A 26,120-nucleotide genomic window follows, 5' to 3' on the forward strand; every position below is an offset into this window, starting at 1 on the left:
GAAGGTGACCACCTCAACCAGTAGGATTATTAGTTCCCTACTGGGAACCTTGTGTAAAGACATTGTGTACTATGGCCAAACCTCTTCCTTCACCTTGAGAAAGGCTTGTAAATTCTATAACATAGTATTGGAAGAAAAGAGGATAGTGGATCATGAAAGACATATGTTCCTTGTTCTGAAAGATTTCTTGGTTTGGAAAGCCATTATTCCCAAAGAAGAACCTGTCTTTAGTTGAGACCCATTCTGCTTCTGACATCAGAGGCTACCTGGGGCTCAGCTTTCCAGGTGAACTAGTGAAGAGGGGAGCCCTGTATTTTTGTTGAAACCATTGAGAAAGCCACTTCAAGTCTGCTAAGGGGGTTGGCTCTTTGTACAGATTCCAGTACAGTTTAGGGGCATTTCTTTCCTCTTCCTAAATGTGGCTTTTCCTGGTTCAATCAACAAGTAATTTGTGCTTTCCTTGTGGGGCTGGGGCTTGTCTGAGTGAGTCAGTATAGTACCGTTGCCTGTTCTTTGTTGACCAAAGGGCTATGGATGCTTCAGGTTGCTCTTTATTTTCAGAATCAAATCAGCTAGAAACACACAACAAAGCAGAGAGCAGGAAGAAGCCCAGCCCCAAATGGAGTGCAGGTGGCATGGGCATTCAAGGCAGCTGGCTTCTTAGGCATAGGTGGTAACATATTGGGGCCCCATGTTCCCAAAGTAGGATCTCTCCCACTCACTCATAAGCTCAAAGTGTACAGGACGATGACAGAAATTGCATGCAGCTGCAGACACATCCTGGAGGGGCAGCCCCACCTCAGTCCAGACTAGCAGCAACTTCTCTGAAAGGAGATAGAAGAAGAGGGAAAGAATTAGTTAGATTTGGTCTACTAAAACCCTTGTTGCTCTGAATGCACCAAGATCTTGACTTCTTCAATCTTTGAGGGAACTTAGGTCCAGAAGTGGATTTATTTGTTTGCTTCAGTGTGACCCATTAATACATTAATACTATCATTTGTCTGTTGATGCTGAGAAATATGCCTATGACAGGATTTAAAACCATGCTGTACTAACCTTTACCACTCCCTACATGTAAGCCTAGCAGTGGATCTCTGCTTAGAACATCCTAACCTGACAAAGGGGCCACTAAAAGTAATCCTACTGTGGTATCGGTTTTGTGAGGTAAGGTGGGGGGGTGAGTTCCTGAGCTGCATAGGGACCTCGAGGAGGGAAGGTGACCCAACTGTAGGAAGTACTTAAGTTGTAGCCCTGGCGTCCATTTTAACCTCCCCCCCCTTTTTTTTTGCCCATCCCTTGTGGTACAGTCTGGTCTTCTGTTCTTAAACACCATCTGTGCTGATGGTTCCAGCTTTCCTAGAACTCTGCATCGGTTCCCAGACTTGTATATCCAGTAGCATTTCTGCATCTCTACTTGGCTGCCTAGTAGCCATCTAACATCTAACAACATGGGCCCAACTGAACTGTTCATATCTCTGTCCTTCACAAGCCCGTTCTGCTCACTTTTTCTGCCACTTTATACCATCCGTCCACACCTATCTTGTTCCCCAAATAGAAGAGGGCTATTTATGTCTTTGGGTATTGGCCTTAGCCTGATCTCTGGGATGTCTGTTAGTTATTTATCCAGATAATCACAAACAGTACCACGTAGAAACCATTGAATGCCATACTAAGGAGCTTCAGCTTTGTTCTGTAATCCAGGGGTTTCTACAAATTTAGGGCTAAACATCCTTATTGGTATAAATGGTTTAGCAGGTACCCCCAATCTTTACTTATTTGTATATTATGTATATTTGTTGTGACCATCTTGCATGTTAAGCTATTTTCTCAGCCTATGGATCATCTTGGGCACCTTACCTTAGAGTAACTGATCCAGGGGCTTAGAAAATAGAACACCAGGCAATGGAGTGGTATTGTTGGGTTTTAGAAAAATCCCAAAGAGAAACAAGGAAAAGCGGGGGTGGGGGGGCGGGATATGTTGATATATTTTCAAGAAACAACACCAGAGGAGGGAAACTAGGTTTGAAAGAAGTTCAAGAGAAGATGTGCAGAATTCAGGATGAGTTGTCTATGGGATTGAGTAGCTACATCTCTCCTGCAAAAAGGAGCGCGTGGAGCCCTAAGCACTGAGAGCTCTAGGACTAATCCCAGAGCTAGAGAAGAGTCTTAGCCATAGAAGCCCAGTAGCTATGACCTAGTGCCTATGTGACCGTGGACTCGTAACTTTTTATACTTCAATTTGTACTTAATACACAATGAAAATTATAAAAGCATCTCTATCTTATGTATTAAGTGGGTTAATACATTTAAAACAGCGCTTGGCACATGGTTAGTAATGGATATTAGGCAGCTTTATTTGATGTTTTTAAATGAACGAATGGATTATCAGCACCCAATCATCTTCTTTAAAACATGCTGCCTATGCTCTAGACAGAATGACTTGTCAATACATGCCCTCTCTTTTCCTATCTACTTAATTCTTTTATTCTAGAGTCTTGGCGTTATGTTCACATGTAGTTCAAGGTGGACCACAAAGGCTTGCTCATCTATAAATCCTTTCTAGTTTTGCTTGCACTCCATAGCCACTCAGCTCATCATATTAGAATAGCTGTGTCTATCTCCTCTGCCATTGATTGTCTATGAATATTTCATCAAGGAGACTTAGAATGAGCAACTGCTATGTGCCAGGTCTTAGGTCAAAAAATAGACCGTACCAACATACATACATTAATATTATATGGAACCAACAGGTTATATTTAGGAATATATAAGTATTTTTGAAGGGAACTAAGGAGCAGAACTTGGGAGGGTGTGCAGGGAGAAACGTTGGAATTAAATTACAATCTCAAAAATACACCCCAAAGAAATACAATAAACATTGGGTGAATACACCAAATTGTCATCTTTCAGGGTAAAACTCAAACTACTCAGCTCAGCGCTACCAGTCTCTAAACCTAGACCTTGTTTATGTTGTCTTTGTAGCTCTAGATTGACCCACCACGATCCTGCTCTCCTCCCTTCCCGCAGTTCCTGTTCTTGGTGGTTGCTTTTGAGACTTGGCCTCCCTAGTCCGCCAGCTGGCCTTAAACTAGCTGTGGCCTTGAACCCCTGATCACTCTGCTTGTAACTCCAAAGTGCTGGGGTTTGTGCAGGCAAGCTCAGCTGTTACTGCTCTTCACACGCAGTGCCTCTGCCACTTCCTCCTTGCCTTTCTTTGTGTTCGTTCCTCCTCTGGGAATACCTCTTATCAACCCTCTTCTCTTGGTCCAAACCCATTCACCTAGTAAGGTTCAGCTTGGAAGTCCCTTCCCCCTAGGAAGGCTATCTGGAATCCTGAAGGTATTTAGTACCCTCCTCTGTGCTCCCACAACTTCCCCAGGTACTTTCTTAATCTCACCTGATAGCATTGTTTGTATCCACTATTGTTTGTGTTTCTTCTCCCCAACCAGACTAGAACCCAGTGAGTCTATGTGCTGTTTCCCTTTCATTTGTGACCCTGGTGCAGAGCCTGGTACACAGTGAATGCTTCTAGAAACGTTTTCCAAATCAAGTGGAATCTAGCCTCTCAAGCTTTGCATCCTGAGACTTAAGGGATAGGAAAGTATAGACACCCATGCTGAGAACTTACCCACAAAGTTTTCCATCATCTGAGGGCTGTGGTGGGGGGAGGGTGCCAAGCGCAGCAGCTCCTCGCCCCGGGGCACAGTTGGGTAGTTGATGGCCTGCACATAGATGCTGTACTGGGAGAGCAGGAGATCACAGATCTTGCTGTTGAGTGCTGCATCGCCCACCTAGGCTCAAAATAAAGGCCTTTCAGTACCTCTCACCCTGAGCCACCACGGCACACTAGCTCTGTGAAGGAGGAGGAGGGACCCAGATCAAGGAACAACCACTGAATTTGGGGTCAAGTTGTTTTTCATAAAGGGCTGAGGCAGTGATGCCTCCAGAATCTCTCTCAAGGGGAGCCCAGAGCCAGCAATGCGATTTGAAGGAGGGATGGAGCTGGTGTCTTGTGTTGATACTATTTGTACAACAAGCACATTGGTGAAATTGGAGTGGTCAGAAAGCCAGGGTACCTCTGAGCTGCTGTTACTAGGTTAATTTAAAATTTGCAGTTAAAGGGAGTAATTCCAGTTGGCCCTCTGTATATCTGTGTTCTTGGTTCAAGTATTCACCCAGCCTTAGCTTTGAAAAAAGAATGTCTTTTAAGTCTCTCCTTGTTGATGTTTCCCAAATAATACAGTTTAATGGCTAAGTAGTTTTTGTTTGAATTTGGTATTACTGGTGATCTAGCAATTAAATGTATTGTGGAAGGCTGAATAGATTCTATGGAAATGTAACACTGTTTTGTACAAACTGAGGAGAGCATTTCTGGATTTTGACACGGGCTGTGGGAGGTCCTTCATGGATACTGAGAGGTTGCTCTTCTCTCCTTGTCATCCCCAAAATTGTCATAAGAAGTGTCCTTCTTAGACCCTGATTTAATTGACTTACATAAATAGATGTCATTTAAGAAAGGAACAGTGGTTGATTGTAGAAGTAAGAAACATTTAAACACAGCTGGCAATCCAAAGTACCAGTTAGTTCTATGGCTGGTTTTGGGGTTTTGGTTTTTTACCTCAAACCGGAACAAATTGGTAGCCTTTACTGTGTGTTGTATGCTTCAACGTTTTCTAGTCTGTTTCCCTATCTTCAGTCTAAGTATAACCCACTAAACGGATTCCATGACCCACTAAGAGTTTTTAATAAACAACTTGAAAAACACTAAATTATAAGCTTATGATTTTGAGGATCAGAGCAATTTACTAATAGCAAAGCAATGATTGATGAAAAAAGACGGGTTAATCTATAATAGCTAACTTTTCAAAACAGAGACCAAAGGTATAAGTCTCTGGTGTATGTGGCGGGGGGGGGGGGGAGTTCATAAGAAAGCAAAGTGTTGATTGAAGGGGCAAAGTGGTTTACTGGAAATAGGAAGGCTTCAGGAACAGGAGGTGGGGAAGGCAGGGGAAATGATGGAATTCTCACCCTGATGGGGATGATGTGACTGGGACAGGGGATGACAGGAAACCCCCTGTCCATTAGTAGCTGGCGCATGTGCTTGACGTTGCGCTGGTGTGCCCGCCTCAGGGCTTGCCCCTCCTCTCCCTTGAGTAGACGCACAGATTCTAGAGCCCCGGCGAGCACCATGGGAGGCAGGGAAGTGGTGAAGATGAAGCCTGCAGCATAGGAGCGCACCATGTCCACCAAGTCCCGAGTGCTGGCGATATAGCCACCAACGCAACCAAAGGCCTTGCCTGCAAACGAGCAACAGAAGTTATGCACAGACCTGATGAGCAGTCCACAGAGGGGCAGACTAATGTCCCAGGCAACACAGGCAGGTAGACCAGAAGCTGGGCCTCCAGACTCCCTTCCCAGTGCTCTGCACATCTCTCCTGTGCATGGCAGAGTTGATAGTTCTGTGGTTCTGAGATAGGACTGCCACATACTGCCATATGCAGTGACTAGATAGGAAGGAACAGGGTGGGGACCTTTAGTTGGTTAGAACCTGAAAAATAACTAAGATGAGACTCGGGGCTGGTGTTGGGAAGGAAAGACTTTTCTTCTTATTCTAGTTGGATCCAGCTGTCTGGTCCAGCTCAGGAGCCTTGTAGAAAATCTTTTCTAGACTTTCTCAGTGACTGTGCAGTGGGATGGGGAAGAGATGACTTGGTAGGGCAAAGCTTGAGGTTATAAATTCTTTCCCAGCCACTCCTGTGGCTGTACACAGGAAGGAGAAATGGGTCTGGAGGGAGCATTTCTCTGGGTCGCATGTAAGGGAGCCCCGAAGTGTTTGCTCACTGCTGGCTAGTTTTATGTCAACATGACATAAGCAAGAGTCATCTGAGAAGATGGACCCTCAACTGGGAAAATGCCTCCATAAGACTGGGCTTGTAGGCAAGTCTGTAGGGCATTTTCTTAATTAGTGATTGATGGACAGCTCTGTCCATTGTAGGTGAAACCATCCCAGGGCTGGTGGGCCTGGGTTCTATAAGAAAATAGGCTGAGCAAGCCATGAGGAGCAAACCAATAAGCCGTACCCCTCCATGGCCCCTGCATGAGCTCTTGCCTCCAGGTTTTCACCTGGTTTGAGTTCCTGCCTTGACTTCTCTCAATGGGCTGTAATCCGGAATTTGTAAGCCAATTAAGCCCTTTTCTCTCCCAAGTTGCTTTTGGTCTTGCTATTTCATCGCAGCAATAGTAACCCTAAGACACTCACCAAGAGTTCCAGAGATGATGTCAAGCTTGTGCATAATTCCATCACGCTCCCCAATCCCTGCACCCCGGGTTCCGTACAGCCCTACAGCATGGACTTCATCCACGAAGGTCAGGGCCCCATACTGGTGGGCCACATCACACAATTCCTCCAGAGGACAGATTGCACCTGAGAAAAGCCCAGGGAAAAAGAGTAGGAAATCATAACCCTTCCCTAGCTCCATTTCCTAGATGGAATTTTCTTCTCATTTAAGTTTACTTTGACTTAGAAAAAACGTGTTATAGCCGGGGAGGACGGTGTCTGCCCTCATTTGGGAGTATGCCAAGTATCAACCACTTGAACCCCTGTCCTTCGTGTTTGTGTTCTGCCCCACCTCATGTATTTATCCATTCTGTCATCATTTTTACTTCATTTTGACAATGTTGTTTCTATCATTTTTAACCTCTCTGCTGCCCCCACCCCTTCTGGGCTTATCCATTGCTGTATAGAGGTGGCAGTGGCCTGTATTATACCTGTGTTTAACTTGACAATAGTCCATGTCTGCTCTAATTGTCTGCAGACCTCACCGCAGAGCCAATCAGCCCCTTGGTCAGCTACAGTTGATAACCCTTCAGTATTTTCTCCCCTGGCCCTCTTTGTTTCTATCTTTGTGGGTTTCTGTCACTATCATCTTTTTTTCTGTCCATGTTGGTTTCTGTTTTTCTGTCTCTGCCTTTCTTCTCTCCTACCTCTGCTCCTCACTTTCTCATCTCCTTACTTCCTCATCTTTTCCTCAGTGTGTTCCCTTCTACTTCAGGTTTTCTCTGGACCCTCGTATTTCATTCCAAGTGTCTTTAGATTTCTGCTTCATTGAGTTTCTTGTGTCTCTGTGAGTGTAGTTTTTCTCTGAGGAACCTCTCCTTCCAGTTCTGTCACAATGTACCAAATCAGAAGCTATCTCAAGTCTCTTCCATTTCCCCCCACCTATTTACTGTTTCCATGCTAGTTTAGATGTCATCTAAGTAGACTTTGTGGCCATTCTTAATATTCTAAGACCATACTTCTGCTCCCTGGAAATTGCTGAGGTAAAGGAAGTTGGAATACAGAAGAAACTTTTTCAGATGGAAGCAGGGGCTCTGGACCAGGATTAAAAAGTTTAATGGGGGGTAGCAAAGCATAAGGGACAACCAACAATAGGAGATGGAACTTGAGACAAGGCACTTCGATGATTCTGGTATCATTTCAGAAACAGAAACCCACATCTAGAATTGACAGGATAGTCAGGTTCCACCAAAAAATGAGGAGCAGTTCATTTGCAAGTGTAAGTAGTGTGATTGCAGCCCATCAGAGAAATGCAAATCAAAACAACTCTGAGATTCCATCTTACACCTGAAAGAATGGCCAAGATCAAAAACCCTAATGACAACTTATGCTGGAAAGGATTGGGGTAAAGGGAACACTCCTGCATTGCTAGTGGGAGTGCAAACTGGTACAGTCCCTTTGGATATCAGTAAGGTGGTTTCTCAGAAAATTAGAAAACAACCTTCCTCAAAACCCAGTAACACCACTTTGGGGTATATATACCCAAAGGATGCTCAATCATACCACAAGGACATGTGCTCAACTATGTTCTTAGCAACACTGTTTGTCATAGCCAGAAACTGAAAACAACCAAAATGCCCCTTGACTGAAGAATGGGTAAGGAAAATGTGGTACATTTACACAATGGAGTACTACACAGCAAAAAAAAAAAAAATGACATCTTAATTTGCAGGCAAATGGATGGATCTAGAAAACATCATATTGAGTGAGGTAACCCAGACCCAGAAAGACAAATATTTTATGTACTCACTCATAAGTGACTTTTAGACATAAAGCAAAGAAACCCAGCCTATAATACACAATCCCAGAGAACCTAGACAACAATGAGGACTCTAAAAGAGACATACATGGATCTAATCTACATGGGAAGTAGAAAAAGACAAGATCTCCTGAGTAAATTGGGGGCCATGGGAGAGGGTAGAAGGGGAGGGGAGCAGAGAAAAATGTATAGCTCAATAAAAAAAAAAACCTTGCACTAGGAGCTGGTGAAATGGCTGAGCAAGTGACAGTGCCTGCTGCACAGCCTGGTGACCTGATAGATTTGCAGAACCAAGATGAAGAGTGAACCAGCTTCACAAAGCTGCCCTCTGACCTCTACATGGGCACCCACATAAACATCATTACACAATAGTAATAAATACATATTTTTAAAACTTGTTCAAGCTAATAGTTATGCTAGTATTCGAACGTGGACTGTTTGTGAGTGATGTTTATAGTGCTGTGGTTATAGAAATCAGGAAATAGTGAGGATTCTCTCATTTCATTTGGAAAAGTGGCACCTTGACATGAAATGAGGACCTCTACCTTAAATAAATCCGGAAACAAATACCTAAAACACATAATTTCTGGTGCACAGAACCAGCAATAGACAGCTCTGGGCCTCATTTCAATTACCATAAGAGAAGAGGTGAGAAACTGGACGGTGGTGGTGCATGCCTTTAATCTCAGCACTTGGGAGGCGAGGCAGGCAGATCTCTGAGATCAAGGCCAGCCTGGACTACAAGAGCTAGTTCCAGGACAGGCTCCAAAGCTACAGAAAAACCCTGTCTCAAAAAAAAAAAAAAGGAAGGAAGGAAAGAAGAGAATAAAGTCCTTTATTTCTGTTAAAGTGTAGTAAACTTTGCTGTTGCCTATAATTCTACAACCAGACATTTTACCCCGGAGAATATTGGGGCTCAGAGAGTTTCAAAATTCCCCAAGTTCATGCAGATAATATGTATCAAAGATTGAATTTTAATCCAAATCTGTCTGACTTGAAAACCTATTTTGACTCCAGTGTTTCCTAGTGGACCATGGAATCCTCAGCAAGAGTTTGTAAAATTTGCCACTGCAGAGGACAGACACCGCCATGACTGACTTGCATATCATTCCTAATGGGAAGAGTGTCGTGCAGGGAAATAAGAGTTATGTAGCCTAGTAAGAAAATAATCATTTTACCATCAAATTGTTGAAGCACTAAGACAAACTTTGATGTTCTGTGTGGACTTTGTTTCTTTGTATATTAGAATGTAATAGCTTGTACTATCCTTCCTCCCACAAGAAAACCCACAGAATCAACTAATCTGGCTCATAGGAACTCACAGAGACTGAACCAAAAACCAGGGAGCCTGCATGGGACTGAGCTAGGGACTCTGCATATATGTGACAGCTGTATAGTTTGGTCCTCTTGTGGGACTCCTAACAGTGGGAGCATGGGCTGTCCCTAATGCTTTGGCTGGCTTTTGGGAACCTGCTTTTCATACTGGGTTGCCTTGCCCAGCTTAATACAAGGTGTGGGGGGTGTTTAGTTCTACAGCAACTTGATATGACATGCTTTGTTTCTTTCCATGGGAGGCCTGCTGCTTTCTGAACAGAAACAGAGGAGTGGATTGAGGGGTGCAGAGAGGGTAAAGAGGAGGGAATAGGAGGAGTGGAAGGGAGTAAGCTGCAGTTGGGATGTAAAATAAATAAATACATTTAATTAATAAAAAAGAATTTAATAGCTGCCTCTCCTTTTGCATTTCCTGCCTGTATGACCTGTGACTCCTCTTGTTCATGTCTCAGTTTCCTCATCTAATAGTAATGATAATAATAGAACCTACTTCATAAAATCATCATGAGGATTTAGTGAATTAATACATGTAAACTATGAATAACTGAATAGCATACTAAACACCATATGTTAGTTGTTATCATCATGTCTTTGTGAGATATTAGTACTAGTAAACATGCACCCATACACATACATACATACCATCCATGGAATGGACAGTCTCAAAGGCCACAATTTTGGGTGTCTTGGGATTGGACTTCTCAAGAAGTTTCTTCAGGTGGTCTGGGTCATTGTGCCTGAAGACAAACTTGGCTACACCACTGTTGCGAATACCTTGGATCATGGAAGCATGATTGCCTGCGTCTGAGTAGATCTCACACCCTGAGGAGGCAAATGTGTAATTGTTAAGCTTCTATCTCATTCCCCCACTTTTACACTCCAGGTATGGCCTGGCAGGAGAAGAAAGACATGGACACCTAGCCGTGGCCTCTGACTGTCTTGAGGGGAAAGAAAGTTCAGTTTCCCAGTAACTTTGAGTTTACAATGACAGAGTTTAGTTCATTCTTCCTGACACTTGGAAAATCAAAGCTTGGAAAAGGATTAGCAGAGATGCTTGTAGTCTCAGACCTTGCTACTAGACTCTCCCTGATCTAGATGAAACTTCCCCCTTTTCCAGGTAGCTCCATCAGTTCATAATTACAGGGACAGATGCGTATCAGGTTTCACTGTGGGAATCGTATGATCATGAACAGTTCACAGCAAAAAGAGCAGTGACCTCTTTACTGTACAGGGCACACGCTAAGCACCACAAAAGGGTTTTCTCTATGACATGAATGCAGAGATTCTTACTGGGCTATACTGGGAGGCTAGGGACAGGTGAAATGTGGGAAAGGGATCTGTCTGTTCCATAGAACCCTCAGTTTTCACAGACATCAAAGAACTCTGGTCTTTAATAAAATAAGGGACAACTTCTATTTGAGAAAAATCATGGCTTCTTCCAGGGCTTGACCTGCTTAGCTGGAAGTTTCTTGAGAGCAAAGTGCAAACCTTTTCATCCTTATATCCCTTGTTCCCAGTACAAGGTACATATAAAGCTATGGAAACATTTTTAGTGAGTGAATGCATAAACAAATGACTAATTTATAAGTTGAAGTTTATCAAGTGGGAGAGTATGAGAGGCATGTCAAGAGATGACATCTTAGGATTTTGTTTAGTTAGAAGCTATGATGTGGAGTTTACATTTGATCCTAGGGGCAAGCGGGATCCATTAAAGAATTTTAAACAGGGAAAGGAGAAAGATAGATTTACCTAAGGAGACATTGTTCTGAATGTAGGAAGAATAGACTATAGGAAAGAACAAACCAAGAAAATAATGTTGGTTAGACGAGAATGGTGGTAGTAGAGAAATGGAAAGGTGTCGAATTGTACTGGTTGAGGAGGAGTAAAGAATTGATTCCCCCCCCAAGATGGTGACTTTATTTAGGGGTTTGGGATGACCTTAGAAGAAGTGTTCACAAAGGAGTGGTGACTTTTGAAGTGTGTAGTGAAGTAGCATACAGCAAGTCCAAACACTTCTCATGCATTGTGCCTCTTATGGGCAGGAGAGAGACCGACTGGTAGCTAGAGAGTGATGCGGAGCTTGAGGTGAGAGACTTAAACATATTGAAAGAGAGTGAGAGGCTGAAGATGTGGAGGGATCGAGGGACAGATGGATGGAGGCGATCTGGGAAAGGGGACAAACGCACGTGCATGTGCACATACATGGTCAGCAGTGGGGTGGAAGGAGAAGTTACTGAATAAATAGTGGGCAATGACCAGCGCACCAGTGGAAAAGACCAGTCAACAAGAAAAAGGGGTGAAGGCGTAAGTCACGAACAAGGCCACACCAGTTTGGAGTTATGATTAATAGGGTGGTATTTATTTAAAGGGGAAAAAACTTACAGATCACCCGTCCCAGACAACAGCCCTCTGCGCAACCAGGAAGGAGCAGGAAGTGAAGAGAGCGAGCAGAGGAAGTAGTCGTTTTTTTAAAGGGAGAAACCACGCCCCAATGGGCTGGTATCTCAGCAGCTATTGGTTGGAGGGGCGGAAGGACCTCCCGCAACAAAGGGGCATGTCCTTTACTACTGTAGGAGGCAAAGAATGAGAGGAAAAGTGGAGGTGCATGTAAGTTGGCGGGTACTTGTGGCTAGGAGTTGAGGATAATACTTTGAGTGTAGCAGGAGGTAAAGATGTCTGCTGAAAGGAGAGAAGAGACGGGGATCCGGCACAGTTGTCACAGACACTTGAAAAGCTCTGAGGAGTGGTTAAGGAATGTGACATTTTAGTGGCGCCTCTCTAAGGATTCATATAAGCCCAGGATTGGCATGGATGTGGAACATCGTGTCCATCTGAGATTCAGACTGATAGAAGGCATGTGAGGGGAAAGCGTGGACTAGAGAGGGGAAAGGGAGAAGATGGCTTCTAGCACATCGTTGAAGGACTGCCTCTAGGCAAAAGGGAAGAAATATATTTCACAATGAAGGGAAACAATGAAGAAATGTTGGTGAACAGATAGGTTTATGGTTGCATGTCAATAAATAAGGAAAGCTATTTGGTGGTTTCTGCATTATTTTTGTAAGACCCGGGTTATATATTAAGAGTGAAGGGTGGCTCACGCCTTTAATCCCAGCACTCGGGAGGCAGAGGCAGGCGGATCTCTGTGAGTTCGAGACCAGCCTGGTCTACAAGAGCTAGTTCCAGGNCCTTTAATCCCAGCACTCGGGAGGCAGAGGCAGGCGGATCTCTGTGAGTTCGAGACCAGCCTGGTCTACAAGAGCTATTCCAGGACAGGAACCAAAGCCACAGAGAAACCCTGTCTTGAAAAACCAAAAAAAAAAAAAAAAAAAAAGAGTGAAGGGTGGAGATACAGGTTTTGCAGAAATGTTTTTAAAGCTCTGTGGAGACAAAAGACTATGTGTATTAGAGATGGTAAATTTATGGTGTTACTGTTCTGTGAGGTCAGGCACTAGCTATTCCCTGATGCTGGCCGTCAATCTAGGTGTGGTAGGAGTGAAAGCAGAGGGATGTAATCATTCACTCCTAAGTATGCATGGCAGGTGAAAGGGAAGAGCAGAAGAAGCCCAAAATAGAGGGGGCAGCAAGTGAGACCGGATGCTCTAGTGCAGGACACCAGCCTCGAACAAATCTCAGGCCTTGCACTCACCTGGCAGAAGCTTGGCCAGTGTAAAGAGAGTAGAATCATTGGCCACAAAACAGGAGGAGAAGAGCAGGGCTGAGTCCTTCCGGTGCAGCTCAGCCAGCTCCTGTTCAAGTTCTACGTGGAACTTGCTGGTACCTGAGATATTGCGAGTACCACCAGCTCCAGCTCCATGATTCTTCAGGGTCTCCCTGACCCCGAGGAAACAGAAGACAAAGAAAAACAAAAACAAAAACAAACCTTGTTAGGCACTGAGCGAATACGAAACCCTTCTTTAATGTGGTCAGTGTTAACTTAAGTAGTCCTGTATAAATGGTGTCCTTTGTGAGCAAGTAAACCAGTGGGTCTCAACCTTCCTAATGCCGAGACCCTTAATACAGTTCCTCATGTTGTGGTGATCCCCAACCATAAAATTATTTTTGCTGCTACATCATAACTGTAATTTTGCTACTGTTATAAATTGCAATGTAAATATCTGGTATGTAGGATGGTCATAGGCAAACCCTGTGGAAGGGTTGTTCAGGCCAAAAATGAGTCACGACCCGCAGGTTGAGAACGGGAAAGGTAGAGATGGAGGTAGAACTAGATACAGCTTGAGTGGTTTGGAAAAGCTAAAGGAAGCCCCCCCCATCTCTCTCTCTCTCTCTCTCTCTCTCTCTCTCTCTCTCTCTCTCTCTCTCTCTCTCACACACACACACACACACACACACACACACACACACACACCCCATTCTACATCATAGACTCCGGGAGCCTTTTTTGGTTTCCATTATCATCCTGCACACCAGACAAACAGGAGTTTAGAGAGTGATGTGTTGACTGACTGAGTTTGTATCTGAGGCATAGAAAGATGTACTGGGAAGACCTTGTACAAAAGAGATGCTGCTAGAACCAAGGTGTCCACTGCTCGCATGGCTCCAGATCTTTAGATGGGCCCGCCCCACAGCTCATAGTGCACACTCTGCTACTCACTGTATGGCCTGCAAGACACGAGGGTGCCTGCTGATGCCCAAATAGTCGTTACTACACCAGACAGAAACATCCTGTGAGGCCATAGATGCCTCAGAGAAGTGTTGGGCAAAGGGGTAGGCATCAGCCCAGCGATTCACAGTCTTAAACACACGGTAGGTGTGGTCCTGTTTCTTCTCCATGATCTTGTCTCTGAAAAATTGGTCATAACCAAAGACCTGGCTTCCTGCAGGAGTAGAAATAGAGAGAGGAATAATTCAACTCAACTCTCTTCCTGACTAGTCTTTATTTTACTCATGTTGATTTTGGGCTTTCTAATTCTCTTCCCATGTATTCATTTATTTGTTCAACAGATGTCTTACTGGTTCTTTAACTTTTTTCTTCTGTTGTTTAATATGATATTAATGCCTCTGTATGTGCACACATTCAGGTGTGTTCATGTCAGGGTGCATTGTGGAATTCAGAGAACAGCCGCAGGCATCAGTCTCTCTTCCCCCTTTGTTTGAGAGAGGGTCTCTTGTTCACTGTGGCATGCAGCAGACTAGCTGGCCCTTCCATTTCTGAGGATTTTCCTATCTCTCCCTTCCACCTCTCAATAGGGGCATGCTGAGATTATCTGCATTTGCTTGCCTGTGGGCTCTGGGTGCTCAAACTCAGGTTGTTGTTGTGCTTGCACAGCAAGCATTTTACCCACAGAGCTACCTCCCCAGCCCTGACTCACACTAACTCTATTTCACTCAGCCATCCCTTTGCTAACTCACAGATTTAGTCAGGCTTTCCACTCAGCATGACCTCACCTTTCTTTCCAGAGTTAGTGTGGAAGATGCCTTACAGGAGTTACTGCTTCAGTCTCAGAGAAAGGAATATTGCTAGGTCCGGTTTCTACTCATGTCTCTTCTCACCTGATAGCTATGTGACTCTGAACCAGCAAAGAATCCTCTTTACTGCAAAAATTAAACATCAGAAAACTCCCACGAATCTTCCAATTGGTAAATGGGCTGCTGAACTGAATGAAAAGTGAACTGGATAAATAATTCAAATGGACACTAAATACTTCACATCCTTAGCCACCAGGGAAATGCAGATTTAAGCTGAGTTTCAATTCCATCTCACTTCAGTCATAATGGCTATTGTCAGGAAAACAAATGATAACAAATTTTGGCAAGTAGGCGAGCAAAGAGGAGTTCTTATACACCAAGGGTCGGAACCTTAGCTGGTTCAGCAACTATGGAAATCAGTATTGAAGTTCCTCGAAAAAATAACAGGGATTAGAGTGATGACTCTGCAGCTCATGCTGCGTCAAGTGTTCAGCAACCACATCAAGTGGCTCACAACTTCCTTTAACTTCAGCTCCAGGGGATCCGGCATATCTGGCTTCCAAGGGCATTATCACACATGTGCATGCAGAAGCAAATGCATGCATGCATGATTTTAAAACGATAAAAATAATACTTCAAAAGAATCAATTAAAAATAGGACTACTGTATGACATATCACTTCTAAGCATATACCCAAATGACTTTTAAGTCGGCATACTACAAAGATACTTGTACACCCATGTTTCTAACTACACTATGCACAGTTGCTAGCAAACAGAGCCAGCCATCAACAAATGACTGGATAATGAAGATGTGATACATATGAAACAATGTAATTTTGTGCAGCTGTAAAAAATGAAGTCATGTTGAAAAATGGATATAGCTGAAAATCATTATGTTAATAAAAGCCAGACAGAATGACAAATGCTCCATATGTGCTTTCATATATATGTGGGACCTGAATTTAAAATTGTGTATATGGTGTATACGTTTGTACATGTGTATTTTTAGGTCAAAAATTAGAAAGGGAACCATAGGTGGTGGAAGAGATCTTAAGGGAAGTGGGTAGTAGAGAAGGCAATAGAGTACATGTAACAGGAAAGCAAAAAGAAAGGACTGACTGGTAAAGAAGGGGAATCAGGTGAGGGAGGAACACATGAGAATAAAATATAATAACGTGTATGATAATGCCACGTGAAACTCATTACTTGGTATGCCAGCCAAAACAACTCAATTTTAAAAAATCTTTTTAAAAAATCATCTTTTTTTGTTTTAATGTCCTCATATGTAGAATGGAGCTTAGAATTCTTTCCTTGCTTAGTTGTGAGAATCCAATGACAACACTAATATTTGGTATGTGGTAATATTACTGTCCTCAGAGGTCTACTAATAATAGTGGTTGTAATTAAAAATAGCTATTGTTTTATTATATTATCATAGCCAGCATTAATGGATGCCTAATACATGTAGAACCTACTTCCAGGAACCGTAAAGATGCTAACTCATTGATTTCTCACATCAACACTATATGGAAAGTTCTATTAGTATCTGTATTTTTGTTTGAAGGAACTAAGGCATAAAAAGATCAGCTAATTTGACCAAGGTCATATAGCAATTAAATGCCCATCAAGTAAGTGACACATTGGTTCAAGTAATGAAAAAGTTAAAACCATGAATTTTCTTTGGGTATATTCATATGGCTCTAAAACTAGCATGCAGCCTTAAGTGGAGGAATACAAAAGCATTAGCAACAACCTTAATTACAGGTTCTTGTTTAAATGAATAATGTTGTGTCTACACTATGGAACACAATTCAGCCATTAATGATCCTTATGCAGCTCTGTGTTGATGGCCAGGAAGTAAGTAATAATTGATATGAGATCGTATTCTTAAGTGAACAAAGCAGCACAGTAAACTCTGGAGGTCATAGGGTCATAGTTCTGAAAAACCATGAGTATGATTAAGACACTGGATGGGAAATTCTCTCTGTCTCTGTCTCTCTATCTTGTGTATGTGTAGCCATAGGAAGGTGTGTCTGGGAGAAAACACAACAAAAAGTTAATGGTAGATGATAATTTACTCTTTATTTCTCTGTATCTCTTAAAAATCATTCCTTATTCATATACTAGAAAAATGAATCAATCCCACTATGAAAAATGGATATAAGAGGCAGAAAGGGTGAGAAACTTTGAGGGAAATATGGAAAAATAATGGAGGTAAGCTTAGTTTTTAATGAGACCTCATAACAAGCTAGGAATACTACATTGCTATAAGTGTAATTTATTTTTCCTTATAAACTATTGAGGTAAGTGTTTAAATGACGTGACTTAGTTACAAAATCCACAGATCCAGCAAGACCAGCACTAATGCATAATTTCAAAATCTTTTTGGTTTAAGAAAACATTCCCATTTTCTTTTTTATCCTGTGTCATGCACCCTTTCAGTAGCTACTTCGCTCTTCCCATGCCTGTTCTTTCCATCTTGACAAACTCACCAGTCATATTGTTGTGAATCAGGTGTGTAATTGCCCCTTCAATCTGCTCTGGGTCCTGGAAACTAGGGAATGGTTGGCTTGGGATGCTTGAATCCAAGGAGCTCAGCAGGTCTATGAGGGAATAGGGAATTCATTGGCATGAAGAGAGGAAAAGAGATAGTATCTGTTGTCCTCTTTAGGTTCAGTGTAATGCATAGCAATTCAAGTTTAGAAAGTAGAGACGCCTCCCCGGGAATGCTCCTGCAAAGTAAGCTTCAGCTCATCTCCTAGAATGTCTGGAAGCCTTCCTTAAGGGGATTCACTTCCCACTGAGAGTTGCCCTGTGTCAGGTAACCAGGAAATGCACCCTAGGCCCTGCACTTGAGAGATGGGTGTGTTTTAGTCTTCATTTTTGAACATTATTAAATTTGAGTCTCTAACTCTTTTGTTCTTAGTGATAACTCAAAGTGACCTGTGAAAGATGCCAATAGGATGGCCAGGTGTGAATTGTCTTGAGTGCTCTGTCAGGGTTGTCCTTGAACTCTATCCTTATAAAGAATAATTTGTTGAAAACAAAACTTTATTTGAGTTCGTTTTAATAAAATTGATAATTCGGAATACTTTTCAGGGAATAAAGGCTAATTAATTTACACTATGTCGTGTGAAAACTAAAGGGTGTATCTATTCTCTACCCCTTTTCCTTCATACAAACCCAGACTCTCATAATATGATCTTGCTAAACTTGGGATCCCAGTTCTTCGAAATCCACTTAGCTGCCTGGGAGAGAGGAGGGCCCATTTTAGATTGACAGCTAAAAGTTACGGGAGTTTGTACCTGTGCATGTGTTGAGGAAATGCACTTCAGGCATGGCCTAATCAACTGCCTCATATGACTCCCTGCAAAAGACTCAGACTGTCCATCATGGAATGTATACAGTCTTTCCTTGGATTTGCTTAGCCCAGAGTATGATAAAGTGGGATCAGTCATTAGGAATAGAGGTTGGATAGGGTGGAGGTCGACTCCAACCTGTCTTGAAAGTCTTGACATCCTCTTGGACTTCTGGGGCTGCCTTCTGCACAATCTTGCTCTTCCCATCTTGGAGTTCTGACATCATGAAAGGACAATGGCTCTTGGCCCAAGACGGAGAGTCTACACAAAGGTAAGAGAGCAATTGGAGGTTCATTCCTTAGCCATATATTCTACTCAGCAATGATTACTGAGACTTGCTGTATTCCAGAGCTCTAGCTAAGGCTATGATACAGATGAGAAGTTAAATGAATCTGGTCTTATTGCTGGCAGAGTTTCTAAGCTGGGAGAAGTAGCATACTCTGACAATACTTTGGAAACAGTGGGATGGGAGAAAGGACAGGACAAATGAAATCTAGAAGATCTAAGGGATGGGACTAAGAGTTGGTATTGGCTAGGCTAGGGGTCTAGGCAGGCTTTGCAGGAGCAATAATGCCCAAATTCAGTGTTGAATGAGAAGGAGGAGAGGAGATAATAGTATAGGGGAAGGTCATATGTCACAAGCAAAGGCAAGGAATCATAGGACAAGAAAATCAATTTGAGCAATTTTAACCTTTTAGCATGGGTGAAGTATAGTTTGTGTGCAAAGAACATGAAAATAAGACTCAATAGCAGAGGTTCTCAGCCTGTAGATCAGAACCCCTTTGGGTAATGAACAATCTTTTTACAGGAATGGCATAGCAGGTATCCTGCATATTGGATATTTATATTACAATTCATTGGTCCTCTTGTGGAACTCTGCTAACAGTGGGAGCAGGATCTGTCTCTGACTCTTTTACTGGTTTGGGGGACACTTCTCCCCATACTGGGCCGCCTTGCCCAGCCTTAATACATAGGGAGGTTCTTAGTCTTACTGCAACGTGATATGCCATGTTTTTGTTGATAGCCATGGAAGGCCTGCCCTTTCCTAAACAGAAACAGAGGAAGAGTGGCTTGGGGCATGAGGACAGAGAGTTGTGTGGTGGGAGTGACTGGGAGGAGAGGAAGGATGGGAACCCATGGCCCGGATGTAAAATAAATAACAAATAAATTTATTAATAAAAACAATTTATAACAGCAACAAAATTATAGTTACAAAGTAGCAATAAAAATAATTTTATAATTGGGGGTGGTGGTTACCACAGCATGAGGAACTATAAAAAAGGGTCACAGCATGAGGAAATTTGAGAACCCCTGCTCTAGAAAGACACTGGCAGAAGACACAGCCAGAGTCTATTGTTTTGGGTCAATTCATTCTGTCTTGAACTCTCTAAGCTATTAAGTCATGATAATCAGACCTAGAACCTTGTCTTTATGACCCAGACATTCCCTTCTGCCAATAACTTCTTCTTACCTTCTCCAGCTTTGGTTGCCTTACGGTGGATCTGAGAACAAGTTGGTCCATGGGTGGCCAGGATGGGGCAGCGTCCAGTACCAAATAGGAACTGGTAAGTCTTAGCCACTTTACCTAGGAGGCCTCGGGGGCCCTGAGAGAGCACTGGACAGGACTGTAGCAACACAGCTGCTGCCACCATCTTGAGCCCAGAGTCCTGTAGAAATTGTGGAAGAGAGGAGATTTTCATCATGAGGCCAAAAACCAGATAAGTCGTGCCTGTGTTTAATTCTTTGCCTTTAGTTTCCCATTCAAAGTTTGTTGCCTTCCTCAGAGGTCCTCTATTATCCTTCTCAGAAAACAATCGTAATGTTAAATATGAGGGAGAAATGAGAGACACCAGTAGATAAAGGGACAAGGGAGAGATTTCTAAATAGAGATCAGAAAACCTGGACTCTGACTTACTCTGACACCAGCTGCTTAGTGATTGTGAGGATCACCAATGTGCCTTTGTGAATGACATCTGACAGTCAACCTTTGATCAACACTTGAGGTCACTGTCTTTCTAAGGCTATTATCCTCATCAGGGCGGCATGGTGCACACCTTTAATCCCAGCACTTGGGAGGCAGAGGCAGGTGGATCTCTGTGAGATTGAGGCCAGCCTGCTACAAAGTGAGTTCTAGTACAACCAAGGCTACACAGAGAAACCCTATCTTAAAAACAAAAACAAAAACAAAAAGCAAAGCAAAGACTATTATCCTCCACCAAATGAAAATTTGGCCTTTACTGCAAACAGATACTATTCACCAGAGATCCTGGGTAGTGTCCTGCTTTGTCTTGAGAATGCTCTACCAGTGACAGAGAAAGAGATTGAAGCCAGCTGTCAACTTTAGGAGATCCAGAAAACAGGAAAGGGCAGGCATGCACCCTATAGGCTGTGTATCACCAGGTTGATATTTTGATGTGTTTGAATTTTCTCCTGACTTTTGGTTAGACATAGATAAAGGAGGCGATGAAAATAAGACCTAAGAAGGCTGAAAGACATAATCTGTGTGGATCAGAAAAGAGGACAGAGGCCAAGGTAGAGAAAGATAGGGGGAATCAATAGAAAAGACAGAACAAATGACATGTAACTGTCGGGGAGTATTGGCTGAAATTTGGAGTAAGTTAATAACTATGATCTTAAATATAGAGAGAAGGTAAGAAGCGGACGAATCAAGACAACCTCAGAAAGATAAAAGAAGAAAGAAAACAAAAGTGTGATGGTGGAGGAGGAAGATCAGAAACTGAGAAAGACTTCAAAGCTGGAAAGAAGGGAACAAGGTAGGTAGAGATAAAACAGCCATGGAGAGGAAGACTGATACTGAAAGACAAGGCAAGAGGATAATGAAAAATACAGAAGATAGGGAGAGAGAAAAAGACAAGAGAAACAGGGAATATACCAGTAGGGACAAACAGAGATACATAAGGGAAATTGTGTAGCCTAGAGTAATATATAAAGACTGAAAATTAAGCAGTACAGCAAAGAATCCATCAAGCACAGAGTGGGAGACACCAAGATGAAAGGGGAGGGTTAGACAATAAAGACTTAGGGGACCATGACCCTACTGAGGGTGGTGGAAGAGAAACTGTTTGAAAAAGATAAGTGGATTTAAAAAAAATCAAAAGATCAAGAGAGAGTGACAGGGGCAGAAGAGATGGCTCACTGGTTCAGAGTAAGTACTGTTCTTCCAAGTTAGATCCCCAGTACTCATGTAGTATGGCTCACAGTTGCCTGTCACTCCAGCTCCAGGAGATCTGATGTCTCTGGCTTCCATAGGCCTGGTACTCACATATACACACCTCTCCACAGAACCACACACATACACATAATTTAAAATAGTAAATCTGTATTTAAAAAGGAAACAGATGGGTATAGGGGAGGAGGAAACATATAAAGAGGTAAGATTGAGAGAAAGAAAGACAGAGAACAAGAGTGAGAAACAGATTGGAAGAAATGGGCCAATTGTAGAGCCAGAATCAAAGGGTGGACAAGATAAATAATAATACAAAAGGGGAGATGTGAGAGAAAGTGGGACGACTGAGCCCCCAGCTCTGCCGAGAAAGCTACTGAGCACAGTCTACCAGCACCCTCAGTGTATAAAGCCTTATTATGGGAGGGACAGAGGAGTAGGAGGAATCCCTGGGCCTGTCCTGTTGGTAACTTCTTTCATCTCCCTAATGTCCCAGAGCAATCACACACCTCTTACTTTACAAAGCAACCCAGTCATGTTATTCCATCTTAGAACATCCTCCCTCCCTGTCCCAGGCTGTCCCAGCAGCCTGAGTTAGTTTGTGGGCCTGGGCATATGGGCCCTCTAACAGCAAGAAGCAGACAGCTGATGGGAAGGATTAAATGAAAAAACAAAAGCAACAAAAACCATGTGATTTTTTTCAGCACAAAAAGTTTGATTTTCTTATTTAAATTCTGGTTTCCTAGCTTTTTTGTTCAATGTTTTAGGGCAAGGCACTTCTCCTTTCTGGTTTTGGCTTTGATGAGTCGTCAAATGTGAGGTAATTATGTCTACATCAGTCCATTGGTTGGATCCAGTGCCTACCTTATATCTAGAAATGAGAGTCTCCCTTCTGACTCCCTGCCCATGAAGGTTAAAGCACTCAAGGCTGAGCCTGCAGACCAAAGATAAAGCCCCCAGAGTTTATCACCTCAGGAGTCTGACCACTCCCTAAGATGAGCCCAGGGTGTGGGAGAGAAGAAGAACCCCTTCCTGGAATCACGTCTGAGCATCTGGCCAAGGCTGCCTCTGCCAATCTGTAGTGAGTCAAGATGGATAGCCCAGGTCCTTGCAAGTTCCTATGAACTTCTCTGACATCAACACTGACAACAACAGCAACAATATTGAAGTATATAGTAAGAAGGAAGGCCCTTGAGACCAGAGGCAAAATATAGGCCTGCTCTGAAATGATGGGGGATTAAGACCTGTTTCCCATGTATAGAAACTGAAAAGGTCAAATATACTCCTCATCTCTATGGAGCTATTCTAGTGAGGGTCCTGGGGAAAATACGGAGTACTTCTTGACATGGATTGATTTCTTGAGTTACTATTGAGCTTCAGTTACACCTTCTCTTGTCTTTCCTGATCTTCCTGGGAATCATTATGACCCATAACTTTGTAGTGTGGTTATTTTGGGCTCTTTGTCCACTTCCGAGCACTACTTAATGGGAGAAGGGAATGGCTGAAGTTCAATGCAGGCAGCCTTTCAAGCAGTTGAGGGTATTAAGAACATAGACTCTTGGCTGGGCATTTTGACGCACAGGAAGCTGGGACAGCCCATGGCAGCCTGAGATGTATATTTCCAAGTCAGTCAAGACTCAGTAGCAGATCTTTTCTCAGTAACAAACCTAAACTCTGGAGCCAAGGAGTCGCACCCTATGTCAAGCCAAGTATGAAAAGCTGGAGATGAGGTTTTTTTCTCTTACTACAATTTACTGTGTGTGAACTTGGGTTCCTCCTGGCCTTCCCCACCCCTCACATACCTTCTGAACCTTCATTTCTCTACAGACATTGTGTTAGATGGGAAATTTCATAATTTCCCTTCTGGTTCCGATATTCAAACATTAACTGATCTCTTACTGTTGTAAATGCTCCAAATATAGTGACTTATTCATTTCTTAGGACAATGTTGTGAACCTGAGGCCCCCCAAGATCGAATGACTCACCCAGGTCAAAGACCTGGTAAGTGAAAAAAAGCAGGGTTTCAACTCAGCCAGTCTGGCTCAAGAGACCCCTAGCTTAGACACTGTAGATCCATGATCCAAACATTACATATTTTCTTAGCTGGGAGCTTGATGGGCTTGACTGTAGACACCAAGCCACTCTGCTACACTAATACAAGCCCCTTTACTATGCATTTATCTTTTATGGCAAATGCTTTCCTCAAATGTTCTAAAGTAGGATTTGAGGTATTATTGAACATTTGTTAATTCCACCATTAAATGATTTTCACACCCTACTGCATAGAAGAGATTGTCTAAAACAAAATCAAAGAGATCGTGGTGAATTTTCAGGTCAGGTGGCATCATTCCTTAAAGGTTTGTACTGCATCTCTACAATTCTACAATTTTACGTCCATTTGCATTCCCATAGGCCGGAGAGGCCAGCCACGACTCCATCCCCATGGAGAAGTCAGAAGCCACCCTTGCAGAGTTTCTTTCCCCTGGCTCCCATTACTTGTGGCCTGCTTTTAAGAATCATTTAAGTCTGGAGGAGAGAGAGCCTGTTAACTTCTTCCAAGAGCTGGGAGCATCAGGCCTTACCTCCTCTCCTAGTACCGTTTCCTACCGCTGGAAATCAGAAGAGAACAGAAACAGAAGAATTTAGATGCCCAAGCCAAAACTAAGAGATTTGTGGAAACTTTGGACAGGTGCTCTTGCCACAGGATAAATGGCCTGCCTGGGGTCTCAGGGTGAATTAAGATGAGACAACACAAGTCTCTTGCCTTTCTGCACAATGACAGCATTCCTTTTCCACCCTCTTCCCTTTATTTCTGCTAATTATTCAGCCTCTTGATCCCTCCCATCTTGCCTTACCATTCTTAACCCCCTCCACCAAACCCTCCAGTTCTCCTTCCCTAGATCTGCCTCCCCCCCCCCCCCCCCCCNNNNCCCCCGCCAAGGCTCTTGCACTCTGCTCTAGGCCAAGCGGACAGAAAAGGGTCAAATATGGAGGGAGTGAAATTTGGAAGAAATGTTAAGATGCCTTCTAGAGAGACAGAGAAGAGACAAGAGAAACAGGAGACTAAGCTACAGAGTTGAGGAAGGAGACAGGGAGGGGGAGGGGAGGGGTACAGACAAAAGTACATTGAGGGAGAAGAGAGTATGAATGCTCGGTGAGTGAGATGAGTGATACTGAAAACTAATAAAGGAGAGAGAGGGCAGAGAGGAAAGCCCAAAACAGAAGCGACAGTTTCTGTTAAATTCCAAAGTCAGGTCTAGTCAGCCAAAGTCAACATGCAGCGGTGTGGGTGGGAGCCCAGAAAGAGGGCTGCAAGCAGCTCTTACCTGTTGCCCTGCACTGAGGACGAACCAAAGACGGTGAGTGCTGTGGGCCAGAAGGCAGAGTTTACCATTTACCCCTGTCTCTAGCTCAGCCCCGCCCACCCCGCCTTCTGCCTTGGCCCTAAGGTTTCCTTGGCCTCTGCTAAAGATAAAAAAGAGAGTAGCCTCCTTTCACTTACATACTCCCCCTGTCTGTCTTTTCCCTTTCTGTTTTCTTCTTCTCCCTCTGGGGTGGTCAAATTTAGTTATTTGATTTTGAGATCAGACCATCCATATAGAGCCAGGGCACCTTCAGCAGAATCAACCTGAATACCTCCACCGTAAAGCCCAGAAAGGCTAGTACACGTGCAGAGGGCCCTGAAGTCAGACCTAGAAAACACTTGCTCTTAAAGTTCTAAGCTGTCGGCCTCCATGGGAAGCTGTGTCAATTCAAAAGATGTATCCCTCCAATAAATGTGTGAACATTTGGCGCAGTGCCTAGTCAGAGGAATAACAGCTAGTGTTGATTGCCATTTCTTTGTACCTCATGCTGTTAATTGCTTTACATTGATTACTTAGCCTCATAAGAACCTTAAGACAGAGGCACTGTTATCTCTATGTTACAGATAAAGAAACTAAGGCTTGGGAGGGGAAGAAAACTTACTGATAGTTAGCCGACTAGAGAGTATGTGGCCCAGCTACAAACTCAGAAAGTACAGTTAAAATTTTGGAGTTTTCTGTTTTCTAGTACCTCCTCCTTATCTCTTTTTCTCTCATTTCTTATTCTCCATTCCTTTCTGAAGCCTAGAGCAATGGGACTAAGTCATAACTGGTAATTTCATCTCGATGGCAAGTTGTTATCATTAATACTATATCTGCATAAATAAGATGATGGTCCACAAATTGCAATTTCCTTTATCCACATGGTCATATGCCGATAAACAATGGCGGTCTTTCCATGTGAATCCACTCTTTAGTGGAGCTGCAATATTAAGGAATCCAAAGGTATTATAATTCATTAAAACATTCCCTCACTAATGGAAATCTAGAACAGTCCTAGGAATTCCCTCTCTACATTAGGAATAATGTTCCAGTAAATTACTTTGACCATTTATGGAACTGTTCCTACTAAAAGAAAATTCCTGGGCCTATGAGACGGCTCAGCAGGGTGAAAGTGCTTGCTATGCAAGCCTGGGAACCCGAGTTCAATTCCTGGAAGCCATATGCAGTTGGAAGGAGAGTACCAACTCCACAAAGTTTCCTATGACCTTCACGTGTTCTGTAGTTTCCCGCCCCCCTCACCCCACAAGACATAAAATAAGTAAATAAAACTTTAATTTCTGGTATAAAGGCATAAAGAGATTTCAATTTTGATGCTGTCAGTTTGCCTTATCCATATAGTATGTTTCTCCACCAAG

At 43.1% G+C, this 26,120-nt stretch overlaps 1 protein-coding gene and 1 long non-coding RNA gene across 5 annotated transcripts in view; one reads left to right on the forward strand and one right to left on the reverse strand.

Annotated features, from left to right (window-relative positions):
* Positions 1–533: 533 nt before the first annotated feature.
* On the reverse strand, positions 534–24,822 carry Alas2 (5'-aminolevulinate synthase 2). The gene is made up of 11 exons (XM_050128333.1): positions 24,727–24,822; positions 19,688–19,883; positions 18,355–18,477; positions 17,350–17,460; positions 14,041–14,263; positions 13,075–13,259; positions 10,071–10,250; positions 6,260–6,424; positions 5,029–5,297; positions 3,629–3,791; positions 534–824 (listed from the first exon to the last, which is right to left on the reverse strand). Exons 2-11 carry the CDS (start codon positions 19,866–19,868, stop codon positions 661–663), a joined length of 1,764 nt encoding a protein of 587 aa, XP_049984290.1. The 5' UTR covers positions 19,869–19,883; positions 24,727–24,822; the 3' UTR covers positions 534–660.
* LOC126492166 (uncharacterized) overlaps positions 19,646–26,120 on the forward strand; it is a 78,186-nt gene continuing 71,711 nt past the window's right edge. For all 4 annotated transcript variants that reach the window (XR_007589532.1, XR_007589531.1, XR_007589533.1 and 1 more), the window contains exons 1-2: positions 19,646–19,781; positions 20,860–20,990. This is a non-coding gene — a long non-coding RNA (uncharacterized lncRNA). The remainder of the gene's footprint in view (positions 19,782–20,859; positions 20,991–26,120) is intronic.

The sequence above is a fragment of the Alexandromys fortis genome, unplaced genomic scaffold, assembly GCF_014885135.2.
Source record: "Alexandromys fortis isolate MF-2015 unplaced genomic scaffold, M_Fortis_MF-2015_v1.1 scaffold_295, whole genome shotgun sequence".
Lineage (NCBI taxonomy): Eukaryota > Metazoa > Chordata > Mammalia > Rodentia > Cricetidae > Alexandromys > Alexandromys fortis.

Excerpts from the sequence above, each read along its gene's own strand:
- Alas2 (XM_050128333.1), bottom strand. The coding sequence starts at position 19,868 with ATGGTGGCAGCAGCTGTGTTGCTACAGTCCTGTCCAGTGCTCTCTCAG. Across the intron at positions 10,251-13,074 it reads ACTGGCCAAGCTTCTGCCAG|GGTGTGAGATCTACTCAGAC; the intron begins GTGAGTGCAAGG and ends TTGCCTCCTCAG. Across the intron at positions 5,298-6,259 it reads CATCATCTCTGGAACTCTTG|GCAAGGCCTTTGGTTGCGTT; the intron begins GTGAGTGTCTTA and ends GCTCGTTTGCAG.